The 12028-nt window shown below is 41.4% G+C and overlaps 1 protein-coding gene across 2 annotated transcripts; it reads right to left on the bottom strand.

Moving 5' to 3' along the window:
- Positions 1-404: 404 nt before the first annotated feature.
- Positions 405-7436, bottom strand: znf217 (zinc finger protein 217). Of its 2 annotated transcripts, none has more exons than XM_026368506.1 (6): positions 7060-7436; positions 4021-5398; positions 3734-3841; positions 2220-3602; positions 1989-2110; positions 405-1850 (listed from the first exon to the last, which is right to left on the bottom strand). In XM_026368506.1, the coding sequence occupies exons 2-5, from the start codon at positions 5345-5347 to the stop codon at positions 2001-2003; spliced, it is 2928 nt and encodes a 975-aa protein (XP_026224291.1). In that variant the 5' UTR covers positions 5348-5398; positions 7060-7436; the 3' UTR covers positions 405-1850; positions 1989-2000. The 2 variants fall into 2 exon arrangements, with proteins under 2 accessions (XP_026224291.1, XP_026224292.1); XM_026368507.1 differs by lacking the exon at positions 7060-7436 and adding an exon at positions 6871-7042.
- Between the last annotated feature and the right edge of the window lie 4592 nt (positions 7437-12028).

Below are 12028 nucleotides of genomic sequence, written 5' to 3'. Positions count from 1 at the left end.
TCACAGTTTCAACATGCCACAGCAAGCATGGATGATCATAACGCAAAAAAAGCTGTAGTTTGACAACTTTGAATGACAGTCTGTTAACATCCACATGTATGTACACACACAGCTGCAGAAGATGTAGTACCAATATATCACTATAGACATTATTAGGAGGCACTACAAACAGTAAGCATTTAACACCTCAGACGTTTTTAGGGCCTAACATTTAGACCAATTAAATTTGAGACTTTCTAAGGACCTGCTGAAACAAAGTATAAGCATTGTGAATATGGATGTTTGAAAATAAGTCATGTTCCAATTCCTGCCTCACTGAATGAACATGCAGCTCATGTAGAGACAGAAGGAGACCAGGTGCTGAGTGAAACATCTAAACTGAAAGAAAAAACAACAAGCGCGAGTTCTTCGCCTCTCACTTTATTATTGAAATGTGTCATACAAATCTCAAACAATATTGTCATTTTTTACTGTAGGCACACATGTAATGTGAATACAACAACACAAATAACTTAACCAAAATATTTCAAAGTGGGAAAAAAGACTAAATTACACAGCAGACTAAATTTGCTTGTGAATATGAGGAAACCTGAGACTTTTATTTGTTCAGCGTAGAGTTAATTGAGCTGCCTTTGTACTGTTTTCTCCAAACCACACAGTCATACGACATTTAAAAAGGCCACTTGATGACTGGACTGGATTGACGCTACAACTTGAAACAAATAAACCAAAAAAAACAAACAAACAAACAAAAAAAAAACACAGAATCTGCTTAAGCACATTCCTGAATAGTGACTAAATGTGCAGTCCCATCAATACATTAAGTCAATTTAGGACACAAACAGAACTCCATGAAATTTGGAACATTTTACAGCTGAAAGATTTGAGGCTCCACTGCAGCAGATGATACCCATTTTTACATATCACAAGCGTCAAAAATAATATAATCTTGAAATCTGTTCTGTGTTTTAAACTGGGCTTGTAAACATAAAGCGTATCAGAGAAATCCACAACCCAAACTGTGTTACAGTTAATAGCTGGCCATTGGACAAAATGGCCTCGCTAGTAGCCTTACGGCACCAGATGAGCTTGTGTTTTATGACAAACGCGTGTCTGTTTAGTTCTACAAAGCATCCGTCTCTAATTGGAAACTAGGTTTCGTGGCCCAGCTGACATGATAGCTACAGCAGCTTTACAAAAATAATGTCTAGACCACAACATGAGGTAGAGCCCTTCAACAAACACAGCACTTGTTACTGTGGCCTGTTTGTAAACCACTGAGCCGAAGCAATCAAGTTATAGGACAGAAAATCCCCACCCTCCAGTGCTTTGGAAAAGACAAAAAACAAAAACAACAACAACAACAACAAAAAACAAAACATAGTGCTTAATTACTGCCTGCACATCAACAGTAAGTTAACAGAGCAGCAATTTGTCACACAACTTATTCTTCTTAGGTTTTTACTTAATACAGTTTTTAGGTACTGAAAGTTTACAGACTTATTTAGGTTATGCCACAAACTATTTTTACTATTGTGTCATAGACACTTACAGATATCCAAACATTAGTGTGGGCAAACAGGGATTACGTAACAGCTCTGAGTGGAAAAATATCACAGTGCACACCAGTGGAATACCGACTTCAAAGAGAGTTGATCTGCACAAGAACCAAAAAACACTGAAAGCCTGAGCTTTGACATGTCTATGCAACATAAATTATCTTCTATTGAAAAAAATATCTCAGAGAAGCCTACACACATTCTGATCACAAACCATCTCTCTTCTTAAATCTGTACAGTCAATATACTTTCCCAGAAGTTCTTCAAAATAAGGTAGCAGCACAGTTCAATCTAGAGAGGGAAAAAAATATGACTATGAAATATAATTAATGTGAATATGAAAGCAAGGCTGGTATGACGTCTCCAAAGATTCTGGTCAAAGTTTGTAAAGCTTACTATATGCATTTCAAACATATTTCAGCCTTTTACCTTGGTGCCACTTCAGGCACTTTTGTCAGTGGCCCTATAGCGTTGATTAGAGGAAGCCGAGGGGTCTCTCCTCTGCAGGCTGGGCAGAGTAGGTAAGTGTTGGTACAGCACAGCTCTGCCCCCTGAGAAAAAAACCTTTAAAGTTAACAAACTGCTAGAATGTGCCCAGACTCTATAAAACCCTGTTTCCCTGTCTCTAGCTTCCCTGAACCAGCTAACCCTACTACATACCTGCTCTTGGGTTGGCCAGTCCTCCATGACTAGGGTTAGCTGGAGTGCTGTGATACAGAGATGCCAGGTCATTGGGTGTGTAGGAGCGCAGAAGGTTCATCACGCTCCACTCTGTGTCTAAACCTCCACTGACTGCTGTTGATGTATTCTTTACAGAACCCAAGGTCTCGGAACCTGTGGAAGGACCCAACCCTTGGGATGTGCTTTTCACACTTCTACCTGGCATCATCAGCCTGCCTGATCCATCTCCTGCTGATCCTCTATATCCAGGTTTCTCACCAGCGTCAGCTTCCCGGCCTGTAGGTACAGAGTACTTCAGTCTCTTGCTGGAAGGCTCACCAAAATCCATCTGGGGGAGGCTCCCAAATCGACTCGACAGGCACAACCTGGCGGCATCTGAGTGCCAAATGACACCACTTCTCACTGGGTAACTCCTCTCACCAATTCCCACTCTGTCTGGGAGGCGGTCCATTACATGTTTGCTTCCCGTGTGAGACTTCCTCATGAGCTCTGTATACCTGGAGGATTCCTGTCTGGGCAGCGAGTCAGCATTCTGTTTACGACACTGGGATTCCTGAACATCATGCAGGGGGGCATGGACAGGGGACCGCTTAGGACCGGGAGGTTGTTTAACAGGTGTCTTTTCTTGTGGTTTTGCAGGTTGAGGGGGTGGGGATTTGGTTCGACGAGGGTGACGCCTATCAATCATTGGGAGTGGGGTGACATCTTTCCCATCAAGTGCAGGGGGGCAGCCTGTGTAACGTTTTTGTTTCAAGCTACCTCCAAAACCATTGTTTTTTGTCCTGTCAAACTTGTCTTTATGAGACAGCTTTTTGTGCATTATCAGGACCTCCGGGTACATGGATTTATATGTACAAAACGAACAGGCAATTGGAATTAATGCATTTCTAGGTTCTGCACTCGCAGGGAGTGAGAGAGACACTTTTAAGGACAGATTTAATGGAGCCTCTGAGTTTTCATATTTTATCTCCTCCCTTTCTTTCTTCAGGTTAACAGGTACAGGGCACTTTGTGAGCACATCATCAGGCAAAGAGCAAGCGGACTTAGCAATTAATTTCTCACACTCAGGATTCATCTGAACGAGTGGTTTGCCAAGCTTGCTATCTATGCTATCAAATTTGTCCTCTGGTGTTCCAGCGGTGCATGAACTGTCTCCAGGAACCCATAGCGTTGATCTATTTGGGGCAGGATTCTCATTGTCATTTCCATGTTTTCCATCGTTAGGAGAGGGCATTGAAGGCACAGGTCTGCTGGGGATCTCTACGTAAGGTTTGTCCTTGTGACGACGATCCAGGTGATATTTCAGTGAAGTCTTCTGGGCAGCAGCGTAGTCGCAGTAAGCACACTTGTATGGTTTTTCACCTGAAACAAAACCAAAACAGTTACTGTTAACATTGTTAAATATATATTCATAACAGAAATAAATCCTATGTGTACAATTAATAGTCTCCTATTAATAAATAAAACATATGAGCCAAATATCTTGACTATACCTGTGTGTGTCCTAAGATGAACTGTGAGGTAATAGCTGGATCTGAATGATTTGCCACAGTAACCACATTCTTTTGATCTGCCTTTTGATCGATCAAAACCATCTTCGCCTTTGAAAACGACAATAAATTAATGAATAAATGAATCAATAAAATAATTGAATAGTATTATAACTCCAGATGTGTTATAATCCCACTCGTCAGCAGAGGGAGCACTCAGTAACAAGTTTCTATATCACAGATAAGATGGGACTAGTAAAACACCAGCTTGTAATGATCGCTGAATTTACCTGAACCAAGGTTCTCACTCAATACTGCCTCCTCAAAGCCCTCCTCGGAGCCTTCCTCTGCATGTTCTAGTGAGCCCACTCTTGACAACTTCCCCTCAACAGAAGAAGTTGGACTCTCTTCACCGCCTCTCTCACGCTTGTGCACCCTAGAATGGAGAACTAACTGGTGGTATGTCCTAAAGGTTCTCTGACATTCCTCACAAGTGGTAGGCCTTCCTTTCTCCTTATCTTTCTGTATTAGAGACCTCCGCTGTGGTTCTGGGTTTTCCACTACAGTCTGCTGCTGAGACTGAAGCGCTTTCCTAAGAATGTCTTTCGCAGTCTTGTCACCTTGGCCCTCAGACCAAGTGTTATTCAACTCCTCCTTATCAGAGTTACAGTCTTCGTGGTCTGTGCTGGCTTCCTGGCCAATATCTTTAGTATTACTGGGACCAACTGCTATCTTGCCCTTAGTAGCAAGTTGCCAGGCCTGATAGGTGTTGAATGGATCCAACTGTGGAATCCATTTTGATGATCTTTCATATTGTAAACTATTTCCTGCAGAGTGAGGCACAAGATTTAGACTATGAAGAAATGTTTCCTGTTTGGCAACAGGTTCAGTAGTGGCATCCATATTTGCTTTGTCTCTATCTTTGCCTGGCTCTACCTCTCGATTATGTACCTTACTATGGTCAGCCAAACTGTCATGGTCAGGGAAGAAAAACCCACACACCATGCACATTTTGTAAACTGTGACCACAGGCTCTGTAGCACGGTCTTGAACAATGCCATTGATTGTGACGGGGGTCTCAAGGTCTTGCTGGGCCTTGCTTTTTGCTCCTGGTTTTACATGCATCTTCATGTGGTTCTTGAGGAACCACGGTTCTCTAAACCGCCGTCCACAAACATTGCAGCAATAAGTGAAGTAGTCCTTGTGCTTCCTCATGTGGGTCTCCAGCTCACTGGCATCTTGTGATATCTGGCCACATACAATACAGCTGTGCACCTCCTCTTTTTCAGTAGGGAGGCTGCTGGGTTTGGGTCGGGATCTCTCTCCTGGGATCCTGAATTCTGCTTCAACTCGAAGCACAGCTGGTTCATAGAAAGTGGTGGGATGCTGTGTTAACACATGCGGTCCTAGCTCATCCTGGTGAGCAAATGTCAGATCACAGAACATACAGGATAGTGATACTCCCCCACCAGATTGCAACACAGTCTTTTCTGAGTAGTTGGTGTGTGGTGTCATGCTAGACCCAGGCCCTGGGATGCTTGCACTGTTACTTATCAGAATGTCCTGGGCAAGTCCATCTGGGCTCTCCACAAATGGCAGCAACGAATGAGTCGGCATTGTCCACCAAAGGTGAAGGAACAGTGCTGCACACTCCAGATTATTAGGAACCTAGAAACAATAGGGAAAATGGTGTTTAGGCTTTGCTCAGGTACTCCATTACATAAGATAAAGTCAGTTTAAGATACACTGCACTGAGAGAATTGCCTTCTCTCATACTGAAACAGGAAATATATCTTTTTAGCAATCAACTGCTAAGACAACTCATTTCCTCTACAGTATGTGCAGGCCCCTGATAAAACACATAAAACCTTTTTTCTGCTCACAAGTGCCATTATTCTTAACTCTTAGTATCTATATAAACGTTAGTTTGTGAGCCATCAACTACAGACTTTTGCATGCTTGAAATTATATTACCCTCACAGGCTTGGCATGAGTTTATTATTATTTTTGTTAAAAAGAAATACTGTTTTGTCAACTACACTAATTCAAAGGTAAATGCTAATACTCACTACTGCAGTTGATTACTTCAATACCAAATGAAACATTTAGCTTCTTAAATGTGCTAAATCCCATTGAAGATTCAGACTGAATATGTTATCTCTGGACTTTTTTGAATGGCTTCTAATGGAACTAATCAGCAGCCAGTCACCACTGTTGTACTTCAGTTCAATTCTTGGCTGTTTGTGGACTATATGGTATGCTTTTATTATGTACAATAAATTGCTTATATATATATATAGAGAGAGAGTTAAGGAAAATCAAGACATCTAAATAACGCTATTAGTTTGTGTGGTTAAAGAGTGACTGGGCCAGCAGGTCTGAAGGCCAATACAAATGAAGACTGTGACAACAGTGTAGCATATAGCATCACTATATCAATATCTTTACCCCAGTACACTATGTAACCATTACAGAGTAACAACTGGGCAGTGTTGATAAGGGGGAAATCCCAACTGTGAGTTTCTAGTTTTTTTTCCTGTCATTTAACCTATTTTCCTCGATCATATCGCTTCCTATAAACAATCGACGCGAGAAGTCATTGTTTGCTTAGCTCTAATTTGCTTCCCTGTATGTAATTGTGATATAATCCAGGTGAGCACAGGCAACAGTCGACAACGTCCCAGTGTGTGTGTGTGTGTGTGCTGTGTTCAAATGCACACGCATGCTTTGTGTGAAGCAGCGTTAACGTTAGCCACCTTGTTATTCACGTAGGCACACACTGCTCGTTGGGACCACTCACCTCATTTATTTGTGAGAGGATGCACAAAGTCCCACTTAACGGCTCAACACCAAGCCCGGCGTTCACTTTAAAGTCAATGTTTGATTCTCGGAGTGGCTATTACATTTCTATCAGCGCATAATAAGCCGAGCACGTTGAATTGGGTACTTTTCATGTGATTGAGGAGCACAGGTCAATATGAGAGCAGAGAGTGAACGTTACCGTTTGGTACCGTTTAAAATCAGGGGGAGAAAAGCTCCATGTAGCTAGCATCAACTAAAGTAACGACAGACACGCTCGGACTGCTACAAGGTTGTTTTCATGACAACAAATTGGTGCAAATCATACGCTGTGTACTTACGCCGCTGCTTACTGCTTTGTTTAACGCCACATTGAAAGTAAACCCAGTTGAAGTCACTTAACAACAAGCTAACGTCGCCAACTTCTGGGGAGCCGTGAACTCCAGCTCGGGCCGTTCCACTGGAACGACACCAACGTTTAGCCAACTCCACTTGGCCCGGGCTCCAGAAACTCACCAAACAATACCTACCAAGTGGGAATTTCCGGATTACCACTGACACTGCTGGTTTGCTCGTAGCCGTGGCACTGAGCCTGTTCGTGGCTGCTTCATGGCCGGCCGCCCTGCTCCGGACACCTCACCTGCTCGATTGTTTGACTGCGCTTCACATTTGTTCGAGTCCGCGAGACCTCACGGTGCAGCTGTTGAACAGTGGCGCGCGCTCACGGCCACCCTCAAGGGGAAGATGGGGCGCGTGCACGGCGCCCCCCCCCCAAAAGAAAACCACCCCCCCCCCACAGGGCGCGTCACGTGGTTCCGAGTAACAGCAGGATCAGCGGCCACACGCTTCAAGACGAGCCGGTGGACGGGTTCGAGCTCCCTGATGACGTGCTCCGTCCCAGCGACTCCTCATTTGCATATGTGATCACCGCCATGCGGCCAGATGCGAGTTTTAAACAGCTCCAAGTGTTTCTGAAGCGGCTTTAATCCAGGTGGACTGGGGGTTGTGAGACGACGAGGAATGATCGCCTTTAGAAATATTCACAGTAATCATAATCAGATCAAATCACAACGCATGGCTGAAGAAAAGAGCTTCTTCACACGTCATGTGTCAGGGTGAGGGGGCGTCTGTGTGGGGGGAGGGGTGCCTCAAAGTTTTCACTGTTACATGAGGTCTGTTTTTTTTTGTTTGTTTGTTTTAGCAGAAGCAGGTTAGTTGAGTCATGATAAATTACAGGATTTAACTATTTCCACTGAACAAAACAGAACATTTAAGTCAATCACTTTGGCATCCAACTGGATTTGGTGTCACCTCAATAAACTTAAAAAAGGCCATATAGTTAAAGGTGTTGTATGTAAATGTATGTGTTTGATCTTGAAGAGAGTGGGGGGCCTACTATAGCCTGTGAATGAAGAAGAAGTATAGCTAATCTTATAATACTGTATTATTGTTACTCTAATGCCAACATTTAATTATATTAGAGAGCGTGTAACATCCATACTGGGTTGTATTACAGTCTGTAGGAAACAATCTCCTTTTTCTTGTGAGATCAAGACTGTCAGCTACAGTAACACCCACTGGCTAATATGTAGTTAAATAACAGCCCCTCCTCCACTCTTCAACCCTTTCCAAAGACACATTGGCCACTGATGGCTGCTTAAAGCCATAGATCACACAATCAATGAAGATATTCAGTTAGCTCTGGTGTACTCTCATTATAGAGACACACACCCTCCCGCCCCCGAGTGCATGGCTGTAATGCCTGAGAGAAAAGAAAACTTTATCAGCGACCACTCCCAGCGAAGGAACAGCGAACAAAGACTGGAGGATTTCACTTGCCAGAAACCATGTCTCACATTGAGACTGGCTTGTTTTCCTTTGTTCTCCCCCCTGTGCAGCCTATAAAACTGTTTCATCAGTGATATTAAAAAAAGGAGTTTTCAAATCCTCTATGTTACCAAACAGGTCAGACGAATGTGGCGTCAGCTATGTACTGAAAACTAAAGTAGATCTGCAGGTTTGGTGTGTAGACTTCATTAACATGCGTCGCTGCAGTGATGGATGTCCTTATTGTGTCCATGCCACGTGATAATAAAGACATCTGAGAGAGTCTGATCATATAATACACATAGGAGCTCATATTGAAGAAAACATTTGCAATGTTGTGGCCTATTTTAGCAAAGTGCACAACAAAATGAGACTTGATGTTTCTTTTCAGATTTTTTTTTTTTATTATTAATAAAACTGAATCACTCACATGTGCTGCACTAAATTAAACCATTTTTCTACCCCCTGCATTACTCTGATTCAGTTTTTGGTATTCTCACCTCACCCCAAGATCCTGTTACACAAACAAGTCGAGTATGTTAATCAAAGGCACCACATGTGACACATTGAGGCCTCCCGCTCGTTTCCTATTGTTCTGTGACCACAAAGGCTGTGTGAAAGGCTATCAATCTGATGCCTATGGATGATGAAATTGTCAAAAGATGTAGCTGATCATAAATAAAGGCCCTCCAGCTGGCTTTTTGTGGCAGTTTGTGTTAAACTATATGAATATTTCTTTGAGATGAGGGATTGTTTTGCACTTACTTTAATAGTGTTTATCATAAGTAGTGGCTATGACAGCAACAAGTGGCAAACCTTGTTTGCTTATAATTGATTTAATTAACCTTGTCCTAATGTTTGACTTGATGCTAATGTAAGCCCATTGTCCCAGGTTGTTTCTTCAAACAACATAACAAACAGTACACATATGCATTCAGCAATAATGCAAAAACACTACATTCTGATTAGAGAGCATTTCTGAATGCACGAAACGCTCGAATGAATAATTAGGTATTCAGCAGACACACATGGCGATAAGGAGTGGATCAACGCACGGGGAAAGGCTGCGGTGGCTTCTTTTTGTCTTGATGTGTCAGGAGCAGCTGACTGCATTGTTCTCCCCCAGATTCACAGGCCGCCTTCTTTCATAATCCTGGTGTCGCTCCTGAAGGACACTGATAATGTATAATCTCCTTTCTCACTCCAGCCTGTGCTGTTTATTCAGTGCAACCAGCTGTTGTGTTGTTGATCATCAGAGGCATTTTATCAGTCACTAAAAGCATTCTACGGTAAAACTTTATTCTTTTGAAATATTCTTTCCTTCCCAAGGAGGGGAAAGAAGGAGCCTCTTTGTTCCACTGCTGGTGTCCTAATGGCTGTTTCAGACTTGTCTTTATCCGGTAGCGGAAAAGTCACACGTAAAAAATAAAAGCTAAAATATGAAGTACTGCCCAGTAACTGGAAAATACAAAACAAATAAATAACAAATGAGCAAATATATTGAAGTTGTCTGTTGTTTGTCATTATGACATAGTCCTGTGGTAATGTTTAACTGATCTTCTTCCAGAGGTGTTGAGTAATTAATACATTTACTTAAGTACGATTTTGAGGTGCTTGTACCTTACTGGAGTACTTGCATTAGTTTTTACTCCTCTATAATTTAGAGGGAAGTTTTACGCTCACAGTACAGCTTTACATACTATAGAAAATATAATCAGCTAACACATGGTGACATAGATTAACCATCTGTCAGCACATAAAGTGGTTACAAGTGCAGTTTTTGTTCCACACCAAGTCACTACTGTTTGTAACAGAGATTTTTGGTCTCTATTTATTTATTTTTATTAATTACAATTAATAATACATTTTATTTGCCATCCTTTTTACATTTGATAGTTTGGTGAACAAAATTGAACTAGAATCACACATTTATTTATGTCATTATCAGCATTGAAATTCAATACTGTTTCAAATTCAGTGCTTTATTCAATTTTAGAGCATGGACTCTGATTCTTTTACTTTTACATATCAAAGTGTCCTTGGGCAAGACACTGAACCCCAAGTTGGCCCTGGTGAGTCAGGTCAGAATGAGAAGCAGTAAAAAGGCGCTTTGAGTATCAGTAAGGTAGAAAAGTGTTATATAAGTGCAGACCATTTACTGTTTACAGTGGCATGAAAGATATTTGATCCCCCTTCTGATTTCTACTATTTATGTGGGTATCTCATACTAAACAGGTTCAAATCTAAATAACTAAAAGTTTCTAATTATAATTGAGTATTTAAGCAAAAAAAGTGATCTAATGTTAATTGATGTTATAGTAAAAACTATTCACCTCTTGAGTTACTGTATGCAAACAAACAAAAAAACAAAAAACTGCTTTGATCAGAGTGGGAAAGGTTACAAAGCTGTTTCTTAGGTTCTGGGACTCCACAGATGAAAAGTGAGAGACACTGTATACATATGCAAAGACTCGGAACAATAGTGAATCTTCTCAGTAGCGCCCGACCTTCCACAACTCACAAAGCTCAGGATAAACATCCAAGGACCTCTCTTATCATAACTCCTCTAACTGACGACACTGGCTAGAAATGGAATCCACGGGCGAGTGGGGAGGTGAAAACCACAGCTAACCCAGAAAAACATCAAGGCTCGTCTCCACCAAAAGAAATCCAGAGGTGGCAGTGTGATGTTATGGTGATGATTTGCTGCTTCGGGACCAGGAACATGGATTCTGTTCTCTACCTGAGAATCCTGAAGAACGTCAGGCCATCAGTCTGTGAGGTAAAGCTGAAGCACCACTAGGTTACATAGGAAGACAAGTGATCACAAGCATAAGGACTTAAAACTTGTACTTCGGGTTTGCTCGATTAAACTAAACTAGATTAGATTTAGTTGGAAGATCTGAAACTTTTTAGTTTGACAAACACAAAAACAGAAGAAATCAGGAGGGGATCTTTTATAGCCCTATTTAGAGTACTGTGCAAAAGTCTTAGGCCACTAAATTGGATTTGCTTTTTTTTGCAATGCTATCATGGCTGCATAAATTGATTGTCCTATATTACAACAACTAGAATATATACAAAATATACAATCTCTCTGATCAAGCTTCTTTGGACTATGGAAGGATCAACAGATGAAGCTGCCAGATGCTGAGCCAGGTCCTTGATGGATGTCTTCCAGTCTGTCAAAGAAGAAACTCTGAGAAACTCAGATTTTGACAGATCTTAATTCTATTTTTGTGCAGGGTTCACACTTAATATTTGACTTTGACCTACAGATGCTGTTTCAAATTTTTTAGTAAGATTTTGTAAGATTTTTGTTTACATACAGTACTGTATGCAAATGAGGGGACCAAAACATTAGAAACACCTCCCAACATAATGCACTCTAGCCCAACTTCATCACGCCAATACACACTTGTTTTTTTATCATTAAAGAAATACAATGAAAATTGAGTTCCTTCCCAAATCCAGGACAGATTTGGGATCACATTTATCACATCACATTGTTAAATTTACACAGATGTGTCCCCAGGAAACAGACAAAAAACAAACAAACAGAGGGTTATCAAATGCATCATTAAGTCAGATCCATATCTGTGGTCATCCTGAAAATCTAGACATACTGTATGTCAATTTTGGGTACAAAATGAATCATGAACTGTTCACCAT

This window comes from Anabas testudineus, chromosome 7 (genome assembly GCF_900324465.2).
Source record: "Anabas testudineus chromosome 7, fAnaTes1.2, whole genome shotgun sequence".
Taxonomy (NCBI): domain Eukaryota; kingdom Metazoa; phylum Chordata; class Actinopteri; order Anabantiformes; family Anabantidae; genus Anabas; species Anabas testudineus.
This window is presented reverse-complemented; position numbering and strand designations above follow the sequence as displayed.